The 24,511-nt window shown below is 35.4% G+C and overlaps 1 protein-coding gene across 1 annotated transcript in view; it reads right to left on the bottom strand.

Moving 5' to 3' along the window:
- LOC127852836 (hexokinase type 2-like) overlaps positions 1 to 24,168 on the bottom strand; it is a 37,753-nt gene extending 13,585 nt beyond the window's left edge. Inside the window, exons 1-7 of the mRNA XM_052386843.1 lie at positions 24,075 to 24,168; positions 19,990 to 20,158; positions 13,089 to 13,228; positions 12,123 to 12,198; positions 10,347 to 10,486; positions 9,252 to 9,363; positions 4,121 to 4,209 (exon numbers count right to left, since the gene is read on the bottom strand). Coding sequence (XP_052242803.1) covers positions 4,121 to 4,209; positions 9,252 to 9,363; positions 10,347 to 10,486; positions 12,123 to 12,198; positions 13,089 to 13,228; positions 19,990 to 20,158; positions 24,075 to 24,131 — 783 coding nt within the window. The 5' untranslated portion in view covers positions 24,132 to 24,168. The remainder of the gene's footprint in view (positions 1 to 4,120; positions 4,210 to 9,251; positions 9,364 to 10,346; positions 10,487 to 12,122; positions 12,199 to 13,088; positions 13,229 to 19,989; positions 20,159 to 24,074) is intronic.
- Positions 24,169 to 24,511: the final 343 nt, after the last annotated feature.

Raw genomic sequence — 24,511 nt, 5'->3', positions numbered from 1 at the left:
TCACGTGTATTTTGGTGGGTATATATTGATCTTTATCGCCATTCTATTTTTTTTTTATTTGAAGAAGCTTTCATTTTATTATCATCCGTTTGTTGTGCAGTATACCTTAGTTCGTGTAAATTTACATTGTCCATGCTTGCATTCTAGTGATCCAAGTACATCATTTTGATCACAAGTTATACCAACTTAGTTATTTCTTCATCTGTTTCTATCCTAAGCGTATTTGTATGGCTGCATTATCGTTCATTTTATAAAAGTATACATTTTGTTTTGGTTTCATTTTTGTTTTTATTTTGATATTTGATGTTGTCATAAAAGTTTCATATTGTCTAAATAATTCGGAATGTATGTGTTAGCACACACAACACAAAAATGCATCAAAGTAGAGCATGTCACAGTACTCATAACATCCCCTGACATCGCAACTAAATGATTTGAAAACAATACCACGATATAATATTATTTATTAAACCGCACGTGAAATTCCTATGTAACATGTCCATAGACCCATCACTACTTAATTTAAATATAACCATTATATTGGACCGGCAAATAACCCAAAAGGGCTATGATTTTTAATAGTACACACAAAGTGATAATTTGTCTATAAAAGGAAAATACAATATTTTCGTTTGTATCAGACGAACTCAGGTAAAGGCTCCGTCCAATGCTTTGCTGGGTTGACACACTGTCACGGACGTCAATATTTATATATTATATCCAGTGCCTGGACTCAACAATGGTAACAATAAAGTATTGTTGTTCAAAAATCATTTTTACTATAAACCATCTGGCATGTATTTAAAGGGGCCTTATCATAGACTTTGGCATTTAGTGAAATTTGTTATTAAATGCTTTATATTGATAAATGTATAAAATATTGGATATAAAAAGCTCCAGAAAAAAATCAAGAATACAATTGAAAAAAGAAAAAAGGTTACCCTCAGCAGGGCTCGAACCACTGACCCCTGTAGTCCAGGAGTAAAGATTCTACTACTAAGACCACTCGGCCATCCTTCCGGATGCAATGATGAAAGTATTTATACATTATATAAGCAATCCTCGTAGTTTCACAAAATGTAACGACAACAAGAGAACTCTCCAAATTATTAATTCGTGTCGCGTTGCAACGCTTTATAATTTTCAGGTTTTTAAATCGTCAAAAGATGCATATAATGGCTATTTTAGAGCATGTTAAATGTTCAGTATTACTGTTTCATCACAAATATCACAACTTCAACGAAAATTTGCGAATCAGAAACAAATTTTTTTAAAGTTTTCAATTTCCCCAAACGTGAAAAGGCCCCTTTAAATGGTTATAAAAAATGAATGATGATGAGCGCTTAATATTCATACAGAATCTGCACATTCTACTTTTTTTTAATGACAACGTGTTAAGTGGCTCAGATAAAATATCATAGACATCTTTCGGGGGTAAATTTAAGATGAATAAGTGTAAACAGACTACTGATCATACCACATAAGTATGACGCAGTGCGATCGCCCCGTAAGAGATATTGCCAATCTGGCACATTCTTTATACACAATACTGTGAGAGAAATGAAATCGTTAATTCCAATCTGTCGGAAGGGCGCATTCTTAAACAAGACTGTGGAAGACACTCAATCATCATTCTTAATCTTACCAGGATGCAATCAATCGTTTTGCGTAATCTACCTAAATGGCACCATGAGACAACACACAAAAAGACCATTTTGAATCTTGTTAAATCTATGTTACCAGACCACATCTAGCGTTGACATTTTGGCACTTGCTATATGGAACATTTATGTATTGTCCTAATAAGTAGTGCAAAGGTATTAGACCGGACGGACTCGTATGTCATAAAGGAAAGAACAAACACTATATGACTGATTGAAAAAGGGCACTTATTGCAAAATGCCATAAAGAAAGACAGTGAAAATATAACATGTTTTTTCCTATAATGACATAATGTGCGGTAAAACACGCCATAAAATCAGGTATATAAAAACCTGTATATAAACAAAAAGCCTTGATAGTTGTAATATTGATACAAGATGAACAGTTATAGATTAACACAATCGTATAAAAATTTAACGGAACAAAATAAAAAACATATGGCGGAGAAGTGGTTGTGGTGGGTGTTGAAATTTGTGTCGATAATAACGACGTAATCGTGTAGAAGGAATTCCAAAACAAGTATGGCCAGGATCGATTTTCATTGGTACAAGAGCTCACGGGATTCTATAGCTCGATACGATTGGACAATTAAAAATAGCAACAATTTACGTTTGGTTTACACTCCACTCCAGTAATAAAAGCGTACAAGGACATAAAACTTTTTATGCGTGCATAAAATGTTATTGGCGTCGCACTGAAGAGCGGCGACTCGTATATTATACGTTTTTTTTTCGCTTATGGGAGGAGAAGTTATTTTACGGATCAATGTATATATTTTTGTTGTCAGAATATCTTGCATAGTGGTGATTTTTGTGTAAATTATTGTATATAAGTACTGCATTTGTGCCTATTACATTTACTACAACATTTATTGCCAATAATGCAAAGCTAATTCTTTGAACTAATAACTGATCACAGGGACTGGGCAATAATAAAAGATCACAGGGACTGGGAAATACGCGAACCGGTGAAACTTTCTGGTTTTGTATAAAAACAAAACATAATCAAAATATATTTATTTTGTGGTTTTTGTAACAATAGCGCAGACTTTTGCTGTTCGAGTTTTGGTTAACGCGTATTTCTTCAATTTTAGAAGGCGACAGCGATTACACGGTTCATTGCTTTATTGATAACCGTTACACTACAGTCACTTATCAATATCTTAGTTAGAAGGTGATTTTTCAAGCGGTTCTGTAGTGTACTGGTTACACGCTCGCATCACATGTGAGAGGCCCAAGGTTCGAGCCCCAGTAAAATCAAATTATTTAATTTGTTTCCTATGTTGACTTTTTGTTTTGATGTTAACATTTTAATTAATAAATATGCTGTTTTATTGAATCCATTTTTTGTTTCTATTATGCCCATGAAATATATGTGTAAGAGGGTGGGGGGTCGTAAACACCTTAAATCTTTTACAAAGTATTCATATTAATGAGTACTCAACCCCTATCGTAAATGAGCAACGTAAGAATAAGTTCAGAAACATCTCCCCTTGAAGTTGAGAAAAATATGAAAGTACGATTACAAGATGAAGCAGATTTTTTATACCTACACAGTTCTGTTTCATTAATGAAAACTGCACACGGATGCCAGTAAAAAAGGAAACCAATGTAAATAAAATGAACTATGAAATATTTGGGGGTTACAACACAAAATCATAGACAATGGTTATTTGGGGGTTATAACACAACATCATAGATAATGGTTTTTTGGGGCCTATAACACAAAATCATAGATAATGGTTATACCAGTATCTTTTTCTATTTTGTTTACAATAATCGGCCAATATATTAATATTTACATTAGAAAAAAATCGTTCCATGTAACTTCATTGAGTGCCTTTTACACTGAAATTCCCGACGCCCTTTGATGCTTTGCATCAATAGTTATCTTGTTAATGTATTGTCCTAATAAGTAATGCAAAGGTATTAGATCGGACGGACTCTTATGTAACAAGGAAAGAACAAACACTATATGACTGATTGAAAATTGCCATTTATTGCAAAATGCCATAAAGAAGAACAGTGAAAATATAACATGTTTTTTCCTATAATGACATAATGGGCGGTAAAACACGCCACAAGGGGACCCGGAACGGGAACCCTGCCGCCCATGGAGTACGGTGTTAACTTTTATTTTTCGAAATATTGTTCGAAGTATTCGTTGATTTTGAGTGTTTATGGGCTTTTCAAATCATCAATAGATATATCTGATTATTAGACTGAAATACATTTTGATAATGACCATTATAATGCTCATAATGGATTGTATGATAATTATATTTAACTGTTGTCGTTTTTTTCATGACGATATTTTAGTATTATACAAGTAGTTTCCAAACTTTGATAAAATGTTTATTACGTATCCGTATTTTTCTTGATTTTATTAGAACACTGTCTGACAATGTGTGAAGTTCATGTCCAGTCATGCATTTCTTAACATGTCTGCGTGTACTTACAACGTCTGAGGGGTCGTCATCCTTGTAGCATGCGTCCCACTTCTCGATGTTGTGAGTATACTCTACAAAGGCCGCGTTCGATCCAGTACCTACAATACATACGTATTCGTAAATAGCTAAATGCTGTACTATAGATAGTTGTAATTATTATTGATGGTCATGGAAATTATATCATCGACACTAATCATTTGTTTAACATCAATATGAAAAAATATGTTAAACATATGTTAAGAAAACAATTTTCCGCTATGCGCGTTCGCTTGATAATATTTTCGTTAAATTTATTCCATTAAATATGTTTCGACAATGTGATACATGTATATTTCTCTCTCATAATGTATAGTTCTACAATTAAAAAAACCAATTTATCTATATAAAACGAAGGTGCGTATATATTGTTAAATAGAAAAGGTGTATATCAAGGATTTCAATAAAGTGTATGTATAGATATGCCGTTTTTCACACGTATTTTAATATCAACGGCACTCCTATATGTTGCGTTTAGTAAAAAGTTCAAATATCCAAATATTAAGTCCGTGAAAATCATATGCTATTTAACAGACAGTCTTTTAATATCGCATTTAATAACTCATGAATCATTTTAGGAATCCAATATTGCGGTTAGGCCTCAGTGTATAGAACTAATCATACCATCGCTATATTATTGCACACTGAGCTCTTCCCGTGAATCTTTTAAATTTGTATTGATATTGTGAGAGGAATCATTGTTTGTTTTTTACAGAAGAGGAAAATAACATATCACGATATTTTCAAAACATAGACAGTTTGTTACAAAAACAAACTTCCAAAGAAGTTATAATAACCTGCCAATTACTTAGTCCTGTTGCGATGTAAACATTATGAAATCGAGAAATTTTAAATTGCAAGGCACAAAAGAGTATTCAGTAATTCAGTGTTCATTCTAGACCGCGCGATTGCGCGATTCGCGCTATTTTTTCAAAGATCGCGCACATCTGCAGCATGTGTGCGAGAAAATTCGCGCACTCGATACCCGTTACGGGTTTTTTAAACTGTTAAATTCTGCTTCGCGTATTTATTGAGAAAACACCGGAAATCAAAGGGAATTAACTCTTCGATTCACGGGTTAATAAACTTTAAAGAATTTTCGTTTAAAATGATACTTGGGTTAATTAAAAAATAAGAAATTTCGTTTAAAAAATAAAGGGATGCGACTCGTGAGTGATTAAGAAAGAAAAGCAGACGATTGTTTTTGTATACGTCATATATCATGTCGAAGAAGCGGATAACAGATTTTTTTTACAAAACCGGCATCGGCGAAGGAGGTTGGTGTCGATTCCCAATCCATTACGACAGAATCCGAAACAAATGAGAAACAAAACAGCGAATCTGAGCCAAGTTCGTCGAAAAAATTTAAACTATCCCATTTCCAAAGTTCATGGAAAAATAACTGGCCCTGGCTAACTCAAAATGAAAAGGGTGAAATGCTTTGCAGTTTCTGCATTGAAAACAAACTTTCTAACACATTCACGACTGGTTGCACGAATTTCCGAACATCAACGCTGGCAAGACACGTCGATACAGCCGATCATAAACGTTCTGTTATTGCCCGATCCCAGAGAAAACATGCGCTAGAACAGACTGTTATGAATATTATTTCACACCAAGATGCAGCAGTTACATCGGCAATTGACACAGTGTACTGGTTAGCCAAAGAGAACATAGCTACAGACAAGTATGCATCCTTATTAGAGCTCTTAGCGAAAGAAGGTTGTAGTAATGTATCAAAATTGAATGTTAGTGGGAATGCATCATACAGGTCATATTCCATCGCTCAGGAAATACAACAATCCATAGCAGATACACTCATGGCTGATATCCTTGATGAGATGAAAGACGCATTATGTGTTGCCATATTAAGTGATGAGTCTACAGACATTTCTGTCACTGGTAAACTCATCCTGTATGTGAGATGTATTTCTAAAGATTTTAATGTTAAATCCCATTTTCTTGGTAACTTAAGCATAGGTGAAAAAGATGCCACTACCATTACCAACAAATTGACAACTGTATTGGCAGAAAGGGGAATTCCTGCTAACAAAATTCTTTGCCTGGGCTCGGACGGAGCCAGTGTGATGACTGGCGTGAACAATGGTGTAGCAGCCAAGTTGAAACAAATGTCTCCATTTCTCATTAATATACACTGCGTTGCACACATGTTAGCCCTATGCACCAGCCAGGCAGCCTCAAAAGTAGATGTAATGCAACAGTACAAGTCCATTCTTACAAGCCTGTACTACTACTTCAAGAGTTCTTCAGTTCGTAGCAGCAGGCTAGCTGAAATACAGAATTTATTTGACCAACCCCAGATCAAGATGAAAGAGATGCATGATATCAGATGGTTTTCCTTTTATAATGTACTAGAAGGTATATACAAGTCCTGGTCTGCACTCATCATTTATTTTGATTCCACTGAATTGTCTAAGGACCCAACGGCAACTGGTCTTCGAAAGTCTCTGCTGCAGTATAAGTTTCCAGCAATGACATGGTATCTTATGGATATCATACCAGTCATCACAACCCTCAACCTGGTGTTACAGAAGGATTCTCTAGACGTTTCTGTCATTAAGCCTATTGTAGATACTACAATTTCAAAACTAGAGTACCTGAAATCAAATGATGGACATTACAAGCAAGAATTCAAACGTCTGTTAAAGGGTGATACATTGTTTGAAACAAAACACAACAGGAACAACTGGTTGAATCAGCAATGCAGACATTTATTAATAACTTAATAGAAAACATGAAAAAGAGGTTTCCAGATGACAGCATTTCTGTTGTTTCCGCGTTTGATGCTCTGGCTATGAGAGACCTATCATTTGTTCCTACATCACAGATAGATGCCTATGGATCCGACAAACTGGACGTCTTACTGGACTATTACAGCAAACCAAGAGGTGTTCCTGAGGTCCCTGAAATTGTAGATGCGAAAGCAACCAGAGCTGAGTATTCTTTACTCAAGCCACTAGTACTTCAGCAAAGGTACCCAAGGGATAAGCTTGCTGTCCTGTGGAAAATAATCTTTGAATGTCACAAGGAACAATTCCAAAATTTACTCAAACTTGCCTCCATTGCTTTGACTTTGCCTGTGCAGACAGCCATTTGTGAACGTGGCTTTTCATGCCAAAACAACATCAAAACTGCCCATAGAAACAGGCTGAATGAATCATCCCTGCAGACACTGATGACTATTAGCATTGAGGGACCCCCGTTGAGAAGTTTTGATGCTGCAAAGGTCCTCCAAGAATTCAAAACAAAAAAGCAGAGGAGAATTTTCAGAAAATTGTCCTTTGATACTGGAATGTAAAAACTTAATTCTATACATTAATTAAGACACTTACATGACTTAGGTTTTAATATCATATCATCATTCATATCATATCATGATAGACAATCAGTATTTTTTTTATTGTTTTAAATGATACAGAAATATCATGTGAACAATTATTTTCATAATCCTTTGTTTTTATTTAAGTCAGCAATATACTATGGAAAGTGCAGTTATATTTAACAGCAGTTACAATGGTATTTCACTGACTTGACTGTTTTAAGTAATGTAGAAGTTAAAACAAATAAACATTAAAACGAAAATGAAAACATATAAATGGTACTTGATCAATCCCCCCCCCCATTTGTGAAAAATCCCCCCTATTTTTCAAAGTGAGGGGGAAATTCCCCCCTACTTTTCGATTTCTAGAATAAACACTGGTAATTAAATGTACTTAGTTTCGTAAGTTAACTTCATTGAAATTACAAGTTAACACAAACATTGTGTCGTATACTGTTAGTGTCTTTTCATTAGCTAAAATGCAAGAACAAAATCCAAAATTAATCAGGCGAACATGATATTAATGGTCACATTCATAAAAATTGTACAAACAATTAGCATATTGTAGCTTTGTTTTTGTTATATAAAAACGTGATGATGCTGTTTTGAGGAACAAATTAGTGCGTTGCTAGATAAAAATCATTGGATAAACATAGACTAAAACAAGACATGATTCACAGAGACTGGGTCCTCACAGCGACTGGGTCCTCACAACGACTGGGTCTTTACAACACATGTTAGGCACAGATAAATCGAATACATTACACTGCATACAGGAAGACAAAAGTCCATTTTAAGCGAAAACCTGTCATTATCCATATTCCTCAGTGTACGATCATCTAGTCATTAGGGGAATTCATTTGTCATTTTTGATGTAGATTCAAACAGAAGTCCAAAAGGACTTAACACACACACACACACACACACACACACACACACACACACACACACACACACACACACACACACACACACACACACACACACACACACACATTTGGGACTTAATATTCCAAAGCAAAAAAGCTGAAACAATACTCATATACTTCGCTGCAGCCAAAGACTTTTCTTAACAATCATCTACGCGACAAGATCAATCAACTGTGAATGTTTAAGCGATATTTTCAAAGTACGTAAAGACGCTTAAAACACAAAAAGTTGCGACTATATTATCTTTAGTGATAAAACAAAGCGCCAAAATTCTGCCGAAGATCTTCGCAGCCAAAATTCCTTGCTCGACGGTCATCTGTATGCATATTAAAATGTAAAAGCTTGAGGGAGATATAGGGAAACCACGAAGTAGTTGGGATAGTTGACAAACAAAAACAGGCATCATTCGACTATATAATATACAGTGGGAACACACACAGCCGATGTAATTCTGTCCGAAATCGTCGCAGCCCATTTTTTTCTTTTCGATCTTTTCACATTTATGTCATTCAACTGTTAAAGTTTGAGCGCGATCAACTCAGGTAACGTTCAGTAGTTACTATCTAACTGATTTATATGTTCGTGTAGCAACTACCTAGCCGATGTATACGTTGATGTAGCAACTAACTAGCTGATGTATATGTTGATGTGGCAATTAATTAGCTGATGAATATGTTGATGTAACAACTAACTTGTTGATGTATATGTTCATGAAGCAACTAACTAGCCTATGTACATGTTCATGTATTACTCACTAGTTGGTGTATATGTTCACTATAGATGGTTACTTATACATTGATTGAAATACATGTAAGCGTTAGTACCGGTACGTACCCAGTATGAGCCCTATTTTGCAGTTCTTGTCGAGGAGATTTCCGGCGAGCAGGGTTCCTGTGCTGTCGCTGATTCTGGCCACAACCTCTACGCCGGCTGGCAGTGTCTCAACCTGGAACACGCACAGCATATATATGAACAAGAACGCATCAAGATACACCTTCAGGATACAAATCATTTTGCGCGTCTGTCCGCAGTTTATTTGTGGCAAATAATCAATATCCTATGAAACAGAAACGTACTGACGTCCCTTATATATGTCATTCATATATTCTCCGCATAAGCAAAACATTGGCGCTCTTCATCTATTTATGGCAACACTAGTTTAAATACTTTTAACAAATGCAAACATCTGATAGCTCAAGAATATTGTGTAATACGGTGCTTTCTTCTTTTAACATATTATAAAAAAAGTTAAGGCAAATTAAGTATAACAAACAAGCATCGAACAGTTCCGTATGATTTTCACAAATAAGACAAATTGTGATAAAAATTGAATTTTTCAAGATCTGGAAAAAGTTTAAAACCCTAAAGTGGTTCCTGAAAACCATGCCGGAAAACAAGAGATGTGTTTGTCAGAAACACAATGCCCCTAATGCGCCGCTATGAATTATTATATTGACCTTTGACCTTGAAGGATTACCTTGACCTTTCACCACTCAAAATGTGCAGCTCCTTGAGATACACATGCATGCCAAATATCAAGTTGCTACGTTCAATATTGCAAAAGTTATGAAGAAGGTAAACTTTTTAGTTTAAGTTTTTGGACACACGGACACATACAATGGCAGACAGGCCAAAAACAATATACCCCCCGATCTTTCCAACCGGGGGCATAAAAAAGCAACAGTTGCAATCTGAATCTCATCATAATTGGAGCAAAATCCATATAATCCCTTGTAACAAACAACGCTGACTCATTGCTGACTCATCTAAATAACAACGGTTCATGTCAGAGTATCTTAAAGAATTTTGAAAAGGTAACGCATTGTGTGGGGTTTGATTTCCAAACTGTAGCGAATACCTTGATCATTACATTGTGCAAATGATATTTTGTATATTCGTCGCCTACGTTGCAACTGCTGCACGTGTTACCCCGAGCCTGGCGATGGCCTCCTCAAGCAGCACGGCCGAGTCGAGGCCCGGGCCGTCCGTGCACGTGACGCCCTTCGTCCACGTGGAGATAGTGCTGTGCTTAAGGCTCATCTGTTGCGAGGGGAACGAGAACGTGAAACCTGCGGAAAAGATACGGGCATACGAACAGCTTAATTGCGCGGGACGAATGAGAACGTGAAACCTGTGGGATGGATACGGGCTTATGAACAGCTTAATTGCGCGGGGGAAATGAGAACGTGAAACCTGCGGGATGGATACGGGCTTATGAACAGCTTAATTGCGCGGGGGAAATGAGAACGTGAAACCTGCGGGAAAGATACGGGCATACGAACAGCTTAATTGCGCGGAACGAATGAGAACGTGAAACCTGCGGGATGGATACGGGCTTATGAACAGCTTAATTGCGTGAGGGGATCAAGAACGTGAAACCTGCGGGATGGATACGGGCTTATAAACAGCTTAATTGCGTGAGGGGAACGAGAGCGTGAAACCTGCGGGATGGATACGGGCTTATGAACAACTTAATTGCGCGAGGGGAACGAGAACGTAAAACCTGTTTGATAGATACGGTCACATTTAAAGCTTCAATAGGGATAAGGGTATGTTGTCAGTTATCGTAGTTTTCAATTAACATCCATTTTATACACACACAAAAATAATTATTTAAGGGCAATGCTACAATGGCTGAAGCTTTAAACAAAAACTTGTGTTAATTTTCTGCTTACTTTTATCAAGATTTAGAAATCATAAATGTTGCTTTTTGAGTGGTTTTTTTTTCTCTAAGGTTTGATCTGATGACCAATGTGTTTAATGATTGGAACCTTGACTAAACATTTTGGTGGTAAATATTCTGACCTAATGTAATCAAGTCTCAATAACAAATTCTGCAACAGAAAAGAAAAAAATGTTTCTTGAAATTCCAACGTGGTGTCATAGTGTTTCGACGATTCGAACTATTGTCAAGATAAACATTTTGACCAAGTTTGATCAAAATTGGCCTTTAGAGTCATAATTATATTTTGAAGATTTGCCCTGGTGATCTACTTTGGACGCAAGTGACCCATACCCAAGCTTGGTCTAGAATTTGTAAAGATAAATATACTGACCATGTTTCGTCGTGATTGCGTCATAGATGCTGATTCACGAGTTGTAACAAGATTTATATGACTTTTTCTGGTAACCTAATTTATGGACACACGAAACTAATATTCGAGCTTGGCAAATATATTGTCAAGATATTGTCATCATGTTTTATCAAGCTTGAGTCCTAAATGTGGCTTCAAGTATGGTGACATGGTTCTTAAAAGATTGATCTGTTGACATACCTTAGATATACGCATCGTGACCAAGTTTCATATAGATTGAGGAAACAATACGACTTTCACAGTCGTTACACTGTTTTTTCAAAGGTTTGACCTGTTAACAAAGTTTCGGGTCCGAAAACGCTACAAAACAAATTTCCACTTGCCCATGCATTTTTTCTTAGTTTTTGCGGTACGTCATTTTTTCGTCTAATCACCGGCAATTTTAACACTTTTGTAACAAAACGTTTGATGAGGGTTTGACGTGTTAATCGAAAAACGTCTGTGATAACACGAACGTTCCAAATCCGTGTTCGTGCCCATGGCTTCAGATAATGATCTTCTTTCATATAAGGGTATACACAATATGACAAGGCAAGTACAAAATACAGGTCATAAATTGTCAATCATAATATATCGCTGATGCTTTTTTCTAATTTATTGCATCGCTTACCTAATGGCAATAGTTTATTGGCAAACTTCTCTTCTTTTAAAAATGACTTGAGACACACCGCGATGTAGTCAAACAACTGCAAATAGATCGAAATTATTTCATTAATGTCCACACATTGTAATATTATTCACGAGCTTCAGGCTTGCAACTGAGCACTTATTATATATTGACAAAGGTTGCTGGAGATAATTGCAATTTTATGTCACACAGAACTTAACCGTTGAATAAGATTAAAATGTCGTAAAATTGTATATATAAACTCGTAAATGTTACAGTCGTTTACTGTCCTTCCAAAAAGACCAACCCTTTTAAGGAACGGCTATGTCTTCTTATGATTTAGTTCACCATTAAATTAAATGTCTACGGTTACATGTGATAAGAACACAGTCAAGCAGTTAATCAACAAAAAAAACAGAATAAGAGCCATTCTGATTCAGCGATGCTTCATTATGACACCACTCACACCTGGTTGTTATCAAGAGTCACTAATTTAAAGATATTCAGCACACACACAACATGAAAAATATACTAATGTCTTGTTATGGTGAATTTCGATATGGATTCAGTGGTAATCTTTGTGACATTTTTCACATAATGATTTGTCGTTTTAACAAATATTTTTAAAAAGATGGTCCGGGTAAAAAAATTACAATCTGTATTTGTAAAAAGTTTAATAAAAGCGCCCATGCCCCTATTTTCTAAATTAAATATTGTTTCGTTGATGGCTGATCATTACATAAAAAAAGCGTTTTTACATTTTTTTTTCATCGATTAAAAAAGTATATAAATGGGGTTTTCTCCAAAAAAGCGTTAAAATACGCTAGCAGATTTGAAAGCCGGAACACATTTGAACAAACTGTTTTCAACTCCATACTTTTTATAATAATAAAAGAGTGTTATTGTTCGCCTCATACAAACATCCGTTCGTTTAATGATGCGAGATATGTATGTGACCAAGGATCTGACCTCCGAACTGGGTCCAACCAGCAGCCCCTTGCCCAGGCTGTAGTAGCGCGTGGCCGTAGTCGCCTCACCATCGCGCAGATCCACGCGCACCAACCGAAAGTTCGTCCCTCCGAGGTCCATGCCGAGGTATGTTCCATTCTCTAAACAAACAGAAAAAAGTACCATACCATAGTTGTATACCCTCGCATGTGTTTCATTACTGATCCTCTTATAGGAGTTACAGTTTACCGATGATATGATACTGTCAATAGATGATCATGAAATATGTATATTATATATATATATATATATATATATATATATATATATTATGTAAACAAGTGTATGTTAACGTAATTGTATTAAGCTTTCGTCTTCAAGAGCAATATAAGGAAAAACTATTTGAACCAATAGTTCCCATTACCATGCACAATGCGCTACGCTATTCTCTGAAAAAGATTACGCGTCGGTGCATGCTATATGCAATTAACGTCTATATGATTTGCAATATTGTGATATATCATTTACACCTGGTTGTATTCAGAAGAAATACCGTTCATATGTGTATTTTTCATCCAACAGAAATATATGCTTTCGACTCAGCAACCCGTATTGATTCTCAAGTGTTAATGATTCAAACGTTATTTTAATAGGATCATATTTTTTTAATCATAATAGGATGATACTGCAATCAATAAACATTCAAACGTATTATGGTTTTAAAAGCGGAAGTATCAGCCGAAGATAAAAATCTTTCACGCTTATTGAGTACCATTATATCAACGTGTAACTTATATTACATACTATATGTCGACACACTTCTGTCAAAAATAAACTTAACAAGGCTATTGTCAAGCAATATTGTCCCCTACCGGCTCCACCATTGTCAGAAATTCCACCATTTTCATATTTTTTTTTGGTTGCCATATTATTGACGTAGGAACAAAATGAAATGACGTGCATAATGTCCATATTGCCATCTTTCCATGTTGCAAGTTTCATTAAAAAATATTAAGAACTTTTAAAGTTATCGCAGGATCCAGAAAACCACCATTTTCAGCAGTATTTCTTGTCTATTTGTTGCCATAGCAACCAGAATTTTTGACGTAGGAACAAAATGAAATGACGTGCATAATGTCCAAATGGTCATCTACCCATGTTTCAAGTTTCATGAAAAAATATTAAGAACTTTTAAAGTTATCGCAGGATCCAGAAAAGTGAGACAGACAGACTCACAGACAGACAGACACACAGAGCGCAAACCATAAGTCCCCTCCGGTGAAACCGGTAGGGGACAATAATCGCAACTTTGATTGATTTCGTTCGCGAAGTTGATGGACTACACAAACTTAATGTAAAAACTCGGCTTAACTCGTTGCAGTATAATAACAGTATATGATCACACTGACGCACATTCTTTGGACCAGCAGTTTCCTAACTAGAAAGATTCGTCAGTAGTGTCATTTATTTCGAATTAGTGGTGATAACGGTCACCTGACTTAACAACATTGATCATGAATCGGATAATGTTTCAACGCAGGATCATCACCCAGTGTCAATTTTTTTCTTAGAAAAAAAGTTGACGCCATGGTGTTACATATGCTCTGACCCTTTGTTTACCTAATTCAAGAGCCAATACAATGTTGAAGAAAAGAATTGAATTGCGTTTCGCAACAAAGCTAGCCGAATATTGAGCGTGAAGCCAATGCGATACCAGAGTAAAACAAGTGCACCGCATAACGGCAGCCACGCTCGGCTGCGAAAGCTTGTAAGAATTAATTTTTTTAGAGGTCACAGTGACCTTGACCTTTGACCTAGTGACCCAAAAATGGGTGATGCGTGTAGAACTCATCAAGGTGCATCTACATAAGAAGTTTCAAAGTTGTAGGTAGAAGCACTTTGATGTTAGAGGAAAATGTCAAGGTTTAAGCACGGCAGACGCCGGACGACGAGCTGGCTATGACAATAGTTCGGATTTGAAACAGCCGAGCTAAAAACACAGCGACCATCAACATGTTTTTTTAAACGAGTGTTGATATATTAATCTTATGAACCAAACGGTAAAAACAGATTAAGAATATTGCGAATTGTTATAGAGCAAGTAGACCTTGGACGGTTAATACTCTTACATAATGGACTTAGTTGAGACTCACTTAAGTCAGGCCACATTTGGAACACTTACAGAATTTTCAATAGTTTTACAGAATTTTTAGTATGGTCTTATAGTTTGTGTGTAACAAACATGTGTAATATTTTTCTACATAGATTGTATTTTACTAAATAACTAAAATTATTAATACTTTTATAATAAAACCATATTTATGTGAGCCGCGTCATGCGAAAATGGATCTTATGCCACATGCGGCCACCGTAACACCAGTCCAGTTTGCACTTCCCCGATTTAAAAAAGTACCTGATCATTGTGGCATGTGCTATATTGTTGATACTCTTGATCGTGCAGCATTTTTGTTATTGTTAAATAGAGAATATATGGTTGTGACTTTTGATATCATGTGATATAAGACGAGTCTGATATGGCGTAGGAAAAGGCGAGGCTTGCCGAGCCTTTTCACACGCCATATCGGACGAGTCTTATATCACATGATATCAAAAGTCACCAACCATATATTCTATTTTTTATGCCACATTTTAAAGTAAATAAGAAAATATTCACAAAACAAACAAAAACAAGGGACAAAATTGTCACAAAACCAGGTTTTCATTGTGAAAAAAAATATGATAAAGGGAGACAACTCAAACTGAACTTTTTAAATGAACAAACAAAATTAACACCCTTTGTAAGTTTGTTTTAAAATAAATCTATTTTTAGTCGTGGCGACCTTGACATTGGAGATATTGACGTGATTCTTTTGTGCGACACATCGTCCCATGATGGTGAACAAATGTGCCAAATGATTTTAAAATATCATAATGAATGACATAGTTATAGCCCAGACAAGCTCATTTATGGCTATTTTTTACCTTTGAACTCAAAGTGTGACCTTGACCTTGGAGATATCGACGTAATTATTTCGCGCGACACACCGTCCAATGATGGTGAACAAATGTGCCAAATGATTTTAAAATCTGACAATGAACGACATAGTTATGGCTCGGACAAGCTCATTTATGGCCATTTTTGACCTTTGAACTCAAAGTGTGACCTTGACCTTGGAGATATAGACGTAATTATTTCGCGCGACACACCGTCCAATGATGGTGAACAAATGTGCCAAATGATTTTAAAATCTGACAATGAACGACATAGTTATGGCCCGGACAAGCTTGTTCCGCCAGCCCGCCAGCCAGCCAGCCCGCCAGCCCGCCAGCCAGCCAGCCAGCCAGCCCGCCCGCATTCGCCAATCTAATAACCAGTTTTTTCCTTCGGAAAACCTGGTTAACAAACAACCGCTTAATTCATTGATGTTGATACGGTAGTAAATATGCAAATTAGTAGCAACCTGATTATATCCGATAGCGTCTATGCAAATATATTTACACATAAAAAAATAGTTCGCAAGTAAGCAACAAACAATCAAATTTAAACGCACATAATACAAAAATTGAAGCGAAAAATCGAAACTTAAAAGAACAATTTCTGCACTAAAAACACAATACCAATATTTTTTACAATAACACATTCGACATGTCTTTCAAAGTGTACACACCAACCGCTATTTTCAAAGCGAATGTGTAGAGTGAAAAGTTCAAACAATAAATACAATGATCAAATGGAACGGGATTTTAACGTAGTGCGCAATTTGAAAGTGATAAGAGTGATTTATTTTTCAACTTGTCCATCTCCGTAGTATACGTTTAGTTGTGAAATGTTAACAGCTTTCCACAAAAAACAGGCCTTCACGTGCGAAGTCAAAGTGGGTGGGGAACGCGACTACTTGTGTATTTCGAGTCGCTGGAACTTCATAATGAAGCTGCTTTTGTGCAATATTCAGCGACGTTACCAGCTGTGTGTTAGACGAAACGAAAATGCTTTGGTTTTGCATCGTGTGTTGATACTGTCTGGGTGACATGAAGTATTAATTGCTGTTTGACTGACATTAAATGAACATATGTTTGTGTTTGGAGATTGCTGTGGCTAATATCTTCACAATTGGGAATTCCCAACATAAGTTGACTGCCAGTCTGACCACTGATCTGTATAATATCAGTGGGAGAGCATGCTGAATCCCGCAGCTTCTGCACCATATGTTTCCTGGCCGAGTGGTTGGTAAGTTTCATTGTTACAATGTATACATGCTTAAACACACATGTTTCATTAGTTGTGCCATTTTTTACACCCATTCTCATGCTGATGAACCAATGATCAGTGCCAGTTGTTCTACTGTCGCGAACTGTTTATTCAAAATTGTGGAAAAATGAGTTGCGCACTGTTCCAAATTGTGAAAAAATGAGACACGCACTGTACCAAAATTTGAAAAAAATGAGTCGCGCACTGTTTAAAATTGTGGGAAGCATTAGTTGCCCACTGTTCATTCTGATTTCAAAATTGTGGAAAAATGAGTCCAACACTTTTCATAAATTAAATTTTGAAAAAAATGAGTCACGCGCTGTACAAAATTGGTAAAATGAGTTGCTCACTGTTCAAATTTTTTGAAAAAAAAGTCATGCACTGTTCATTCAAAATTGTGAAAAATTGAGTTTCGCACTGTTCAAAATTGTGAAAAAATCATGTCACGCGCTGTACAAAATTTGGAAGAATCATTTGCGCACTGTTCAAAAATGGGGGACAAATAAGTGGGGCACTGTTAATTCAAAATTACAAAAAAGTCACAAACTCTTCAAATTGTGAAAACACATGAGTTGCGCACTGTTCATAATTTGTAAAAATGAGTCGCGCACTGTTCAAAATTTGGAAAAAAATGAGTCGCGCACTGTTCATTCAACATGGTGGAAAAATGAGTCGCGCACTGTACACAATTTAAAAAAATGAGTTGCACACTGTTCAAAATTGTGAACAAATTGAGTCACGAACTGTTCAAAAAAAATTCACTGTTGAAAACTGTGAACAAATGAGTTGCGCGCTGTGCAACTTTTTGAAAACATGTGTCAAAAACTGTTCAAAATTGTGTTGCCCACAGATCAACATTGTGAAAAAAATGAGTTGCAAATTTCTCAAATAAGGAAAACACCTATTCACCTAAGAAAAAAAGCCCCGAGTTCATAATTTAAATATTTTAAGTTAAAAGAAATTCTTAATTATTTTTATATAAAGTGGAGTTTATACTTTTTCATTTTGTATTAATAATATTGTGTCTATTAAAGTTGTAATTTGTTCAAGTTGTGCCATAAAAATGTTATTAAAACACTCTATTTTCAAATATTATCTCCTGTTGGATTTGTTTTATTTTATTATAATATGAAATGTTTTTCTTTTAATGGCAGAAAGTTGCGACCACACATTCCGTAACTTATTATGGGTGATGATATCTACCAAAATAAAGTTAAAATTTTAATACAAATTATATATCTGGATTTTTATTATTAAAGCAGTTATGAATGTTTAATGATGTTTTTTTTTTCTAAAGGATTCTTTATTTTATTTTCAGATTGACTACACAAATTTCCTGTTTGGTTGTGGAGAACCATTTTTTTGTGAAAGTTTGATTTCAGACACTTAAAAATTGAAATTGTCATGTATTATTAGGCATGGCAGGCATTAGCAAAGCATCTCAATCAAGTATTAATTATTTTACTTTGTCAATGTTAATTCATTGTGTATGCTATTCACCTTTTTGCCTTGCTTTTTATAAGAATGACACAAAAAAGGAAAGCATTTGTAAAGTATTAGTGTTTTTTTTTTATAATCTTAGACGAGATGTTTAGTGAATACTTGTCATAAATTCTTCTTTAAATTGATCAAATCTGTAATTTTGTATTTAAAACGTGTTAAGTATATTTGTGTTACGTTCAATGTTTATGATTGCTGTTTTAAATTGTGTTCATCTGCAGCCAATGTATGGTAGCGGTGCACATTTGTATTTGTTTAATTTTTTTCCATTGATTAATGCTCATTTAATTTATATTTCCCTATAGATATATACTTAATAAAGTGTTAGTTTTGTTTTAAAAAAAAACAACTTATTGTTTATTAATGTTCTAACTTCTGAATAAAATATGAATCGCTGTTTGTTTCCATTTAAACCAAAGAAGCGACATACCACGCCTACAAAAAGTATTTCTCAGAATCGGCGGGGCTAAAACATGGAACGCTTAAAAAATTCATTGATTAAACCAAATATGGGCGGCGTTTTAAAACGGATATTGATGGGCGGAGCTTAAAACTGTTATCGGATGGGTATCCGATAACACTTAAAAATATCACGTCAGCGTCTCCAACGTAAATGTGCAGTCGTGGCATAATAATAATATGTATCTTCATGATTACATATATGGCTAACAGCATCTGTGTACATGTACGGTGCAAGTTAGGCTATGTGTGTTCAAGAAGATAGATTTTGAAAACGAGCATTGAACTCCGAATATCCTACTTTAATAATGATCATCATAAATATCTTACTTAACTTAACAGTATGTCTTTATACCTGATATGAGGACAAGCTGCCCTTTCTCACGCATTTCGCGACCCACTTCTAGCACATGTGGGTTTGGTTTAGTGGTTGTTATAAATAATTTATTTATATATTTATGTACATTTATTACAGGTGGATTTTCCGCTGGGTAAAGCATACCCTCACCTACTAACTGTAAGACCATACGAAAATGCAATATGTTCAGTAAATCTATTGAAACTTTTGTAAGTATTCCAAATTGAAATGTGACCTAACTTAAGTGAGTCTCAACTAAGTCCAGTATGTAAGAATACTTGGTTACACTCCAGGCCCGACAAAGTCCACTGCAGTATCGATTTACAAACATTTATAACATACAGCCACGTGCTCACCAGTGCCGTCAAGCAACCGCCGCACGAACGTGTTCTCCCAGAATAGGTCTGTCTGTTGCCGCTGCATCTCATCAGGGCTGTTCGCTAGCTGGATTTGCTGCTCAAAAGTCTCGATCATCCGCCGAATGTGACCGCCATCAAAGATGATTTGAGTCAGGGCTTCCACAACCTAGTAAACATCACATGCATCAGTCAGCATGCACTCCAGGGCAGACATGGGTGTTTACTAAATTTATTTTCTGTAATATTATTTCTACGAAGCTCTTAAAATAGTATGAATTGTGCAGTTGCTATTTTACTTAAATGTATTCTGAATTTTCTGTCGAAGCCTAATTATAATTTATACGGATCTTAAATATAGCTAAACAAACATGACATAAACAGCATCTAACATACTTAGTACCGACTACTGAAGGTAAAAATATACACATTCTAATCCCTGTGTAATTCAATGTAAAGGATTATGGATACAACTTTAACGAAATATAATTGCAATATTATGAACATATAGACTCCCATAACACCACCTTTTTGCTGGTGTTTTGTCCACCTCATTTTTCCCGTTTTCTAGTGCAATGTAACGCTCTTCAGCCAATTGTTTTAATTTAGTCAAACATTTCATCATATTTCAGTGATTTAGTAGAGAAAACCTATCCTAACCGTATCTATATATAAAGAACAGATAAACTCAGAACAACTGTCTAAATTGTAAACCATGTTAAATGTATTCATTAAAGCGAGATTATATAATTTTTTATAAACATTGTATGTTAAATTGTAAAATATTGATAAAAAAGTTTCAAATTTCGTAGAAGCAGCAAAGGCAAATCAGCACCACGAGCCGATTGTTACGAAGATATTTCGTACATATTTTCCAACAATAACCGAAGCATTCGTCTTTTTAGTTAGTGTTTGTGTGTCGTTTGAATAAATATCGTTGCAGGAATTTAAAATGGACCGTTAAACTAAATTTAGATTCACATCGTACACGTATGATTTACATGCTGGCGAATTTGACTGTACAGACATATTCGATTTAAGAATTAAATATCTCGCTTATTTCGCATTTTCCGACACATGTTCTCCTTAACTTTTATTTTAATTTATATTGAAATGTATGTTTCATACTTTTTAAATATTTTATATAAATTAATAAATATTTGACAAAATCGTATAATCTCGCTTTTAGTTAGAGCGTATAATTTTCATGATTAATTATTTGTATAATATAGCCTCAACATGACTTTCACAGACCATAGTGTACAATCGTGATGCATCGGCTATCTCCGGAACCTCCGTATGATAAGTTATTTTTATGCCACAAATCTTCTTCTGATTCAGAGTGCATAATTCACTGTCAATCTCCACGCAGAGTTGTCGTTCCTTGCTCTCACATACAACTCTGCGAAAGGCTCAGCACGCCATTTTGTCTATAAAATAGCTAAAACCGAACAAACGCATTCGATGTATATTTGATTGGATATTTAAGATCGCATGCATTAAATTAAGAAATATGACTTTTAAATGTACGATAAATCGTGCAAATACTTGCGAGTTTTAATGCAACTCTTTGGAACTATTGTATTGCCCATTTACGCAGATGGAATAATTCCACGCACTTTACATATGTAAATAATTGAACATAATGTTTATTGAGTGACGTTAGATATTGCTTCGACGTGTGTATGTATGTTGGTTTCTTAACAACAAACAACCATATCAATTTGATAATAATGAATTAAGACTGATATAAGATATCATGGTATGAGATGGTTTTCTTTAATGCAGTGAATGCAATGTAACCGTCGTGCAAGAGATTGTTTAGTATACTGTAACCTCAATGATGAACGCTTGATATGATCATGACATGAATGAGACGCTTTCATAACAACAGTCCATTCTGAGCCCAACACAGGGGTGAATGTTATGTAACCGTCGTGCAAGAGATTGAATTCACTATGTGTATCTTTCAAAGAACACAGCATCCTGTCGTGATCCCTCAACGAACAAAGCCGAGTGTATCGAGTTTATCTGGATAAAAAGCTAAATTCTTACAAACCTATGAACCTTACACTTGGTTATTTCGCAGGTTAATCGCTCTGTTTGGTATCGTCGACTCGCCTAAATTCGCGACTGACCTAGATTCGCAGATTTTGTTTTCGTCACGTGACCGGTACAATGATTTGTTTCTGCGCATGCGTGATCGTGGCGATATGCAAATGAATGTTTACTCGATTGGAACGATTGAAGATTTGTGAAAAATAATGCGTATTAAACAGGTAAAATGTGTGAATTACAATCAATTAGCCAAAATTACATAATTTTCTTAACACCAATAATATCCGATCATTGAATTTCATATCTTTTAAGAAAAAAACAGATATCCTTATTTTTTTGTTGTCGTCTGCTGTTGTTGTAGCACTGCTTTATATGGAAATGTTACGCTTGGAACATGAATAAGGCCAACACATTATTTATTGTGCGTTTCTTAGACCATGAAAATAAAGCTTATTTGTATTTCTTTTTTGTTTTTTAAGGCCACCCCTAAGCATGCTCGCAAGAAGTATAGGCTTTATTCACCGACTGCCTTGATTAGTGCTTACAAGCAGTTAAGGAGGAGAATGTTTCCGTTCTTAGAGCCTCAAAATTATTCTGAGTGCCTGAAAACACATTATGGGACAGGGAATTGGGGAAAATCCACCCAGACACAGTTGAAAATGAGCAATCAAAGTCTAAACACTCAAGTGGAAAAGGAAAAAAACTAAAACCAACCAAACCAAATATGAAGAAAACGAACCAAGAACCTCTAGCTGGCCCCTCTCGCGAAACTGGAGTCTGCAGCTCTGATGATGAATCCATTTATGATGAGGAAAAATGCTGTGTGTGCAATTTGTTTACACCACAGGAAGTGTCCGGTGCAACTTCACTCATCTTTACTAAATAGGCCCAGTGTGATGGTGTGAGAAATGGGAGACCATGTCTGCATTGGACCCATTTAAGCTACTGTACCAATGTCAGAGTGGTCAGGAGACAGGAGAAATTCTTCTGTCCACATTGTATTGAAGAGTAGTGGATTTTTTCAATGCAATTTACACTGTCCATATGTTAATATATAATTGTTATTACGTGTTTGACTTTTTTTAATGTTTCATTTGCAACAGAAACCAATTTAAACTGTTAAAAATAAGTTTGCTCGGCCTAATAACTCTACAATGCAATGAATTGTTGTATGACGTCATACCCGCGAATCAATGGTAGTAAATCAAAATGGCTGACGTTTTACACTTGTGTCAGCAATATTGACATTTAATGCATTTACAAACATTGTATGGAATTTATTATGGAACAAATCGGCGAGGGATGAATTTATTTTAAAAGGTAAGTGTTTGTTATCGTTGTTATTTATTTGTTATTATTTAAATATCGGCATTAAATGTTAAGGTCGCGAATTTACGGTAATCGAGGATATATCGTCTACTGAATGTAATAACTAGGGTAACTGACATTTTGTGAATTGTTCAGGAAAGCATATTTTCAGACATTTACAAAAATACAGTAAGAGCACTTACGTTATTTTTTGCGCTCAAAATATTTCAGTGTTGAAAATTATGGTAACTGGTCCTTTCTTAATTGTTTTTTGTTTTAAAAAAAGACATATCAATTTGGAGTTTTGTTTCGTTTTTCACGTGTTATTATAATACTAATCAGAAAATTTGAATACGAAAACATGTTTATTATTTTAATAGAACATGTTTTTGCTTCTCCTGAAAATTCAACAAAATGGCAGTTACGCTACTTTTTGCATTCAGAAAATGACATGTGTTTGTTATGTCAATTTCAAAAATTTGATAAAAACATTATTTTTACCAAAAAGGTTGACTTAACATTTTAACAGTTGATGTATGTCACCTTAATAAACACAAAAATGGAAAAAAAAATGTATAAAAATGTCAGTTACATGACTTATTACATTCAGTAGGCGATATCAGCTACGGTGTACGTGTATATTAAACCATTGATATTGAACATTAGTAGAAGGTTCATCTTGAATATTGATCTATTATAGAAAATCATGGTGCAAGTACCTGTTCCCTGTGCGCAGACAATGCTTGAATTCGCTGTCGATTACCTAAAGGCTCCATTTGTTAGTTGATTTATCTACCGAGATATAGAATTCGCCCTTTTCCAGTTTAGCGCACCCTAGCAGTCAGCAGGTGATATGAAATCAAAGATGGCTGCCTATGGGGTCATTACCCGGTCATAACCCATTGGGGATATTGCAGTGACGTCACAGCAGAGGCGATTCCTTAGCGACGGTGAAAACAATGCCCTAGTTACGCACGATTGACTACGCTGATTGAGCTACCTCTGCTGACATTTCACCAATTGCCTTCATATTGGGAAGTTGATAGGTAATTAAATGTTTTGTTATTGGGGTTTACATTCCACCACCTAGTTCAAAAGTCTTAAAAGATGTAGATTTTGATTTTTTTGAATTCATTTAAAATAACATAGAACAATA

Source organism: Dreissena polymorpha, chromosome 12 (genome assembly GCF_020536995.1).
Source record: "Dreissena polymorpha isolate Duluth1 chromosome 12, UMN_Dpol_1.0, whole genome shotgun sequence".
NCBI lineage: Eukaryota > Metazoa > Mollusca > Bivalvia > Myida > Dreissenidae > Dreissena > Dreissena polymorpha.
The sequence above is the reverse complement of the archived record's forward strand: the minus strand, read 5'-3'. Positions and strand labels throughout refer to the sequence as shown.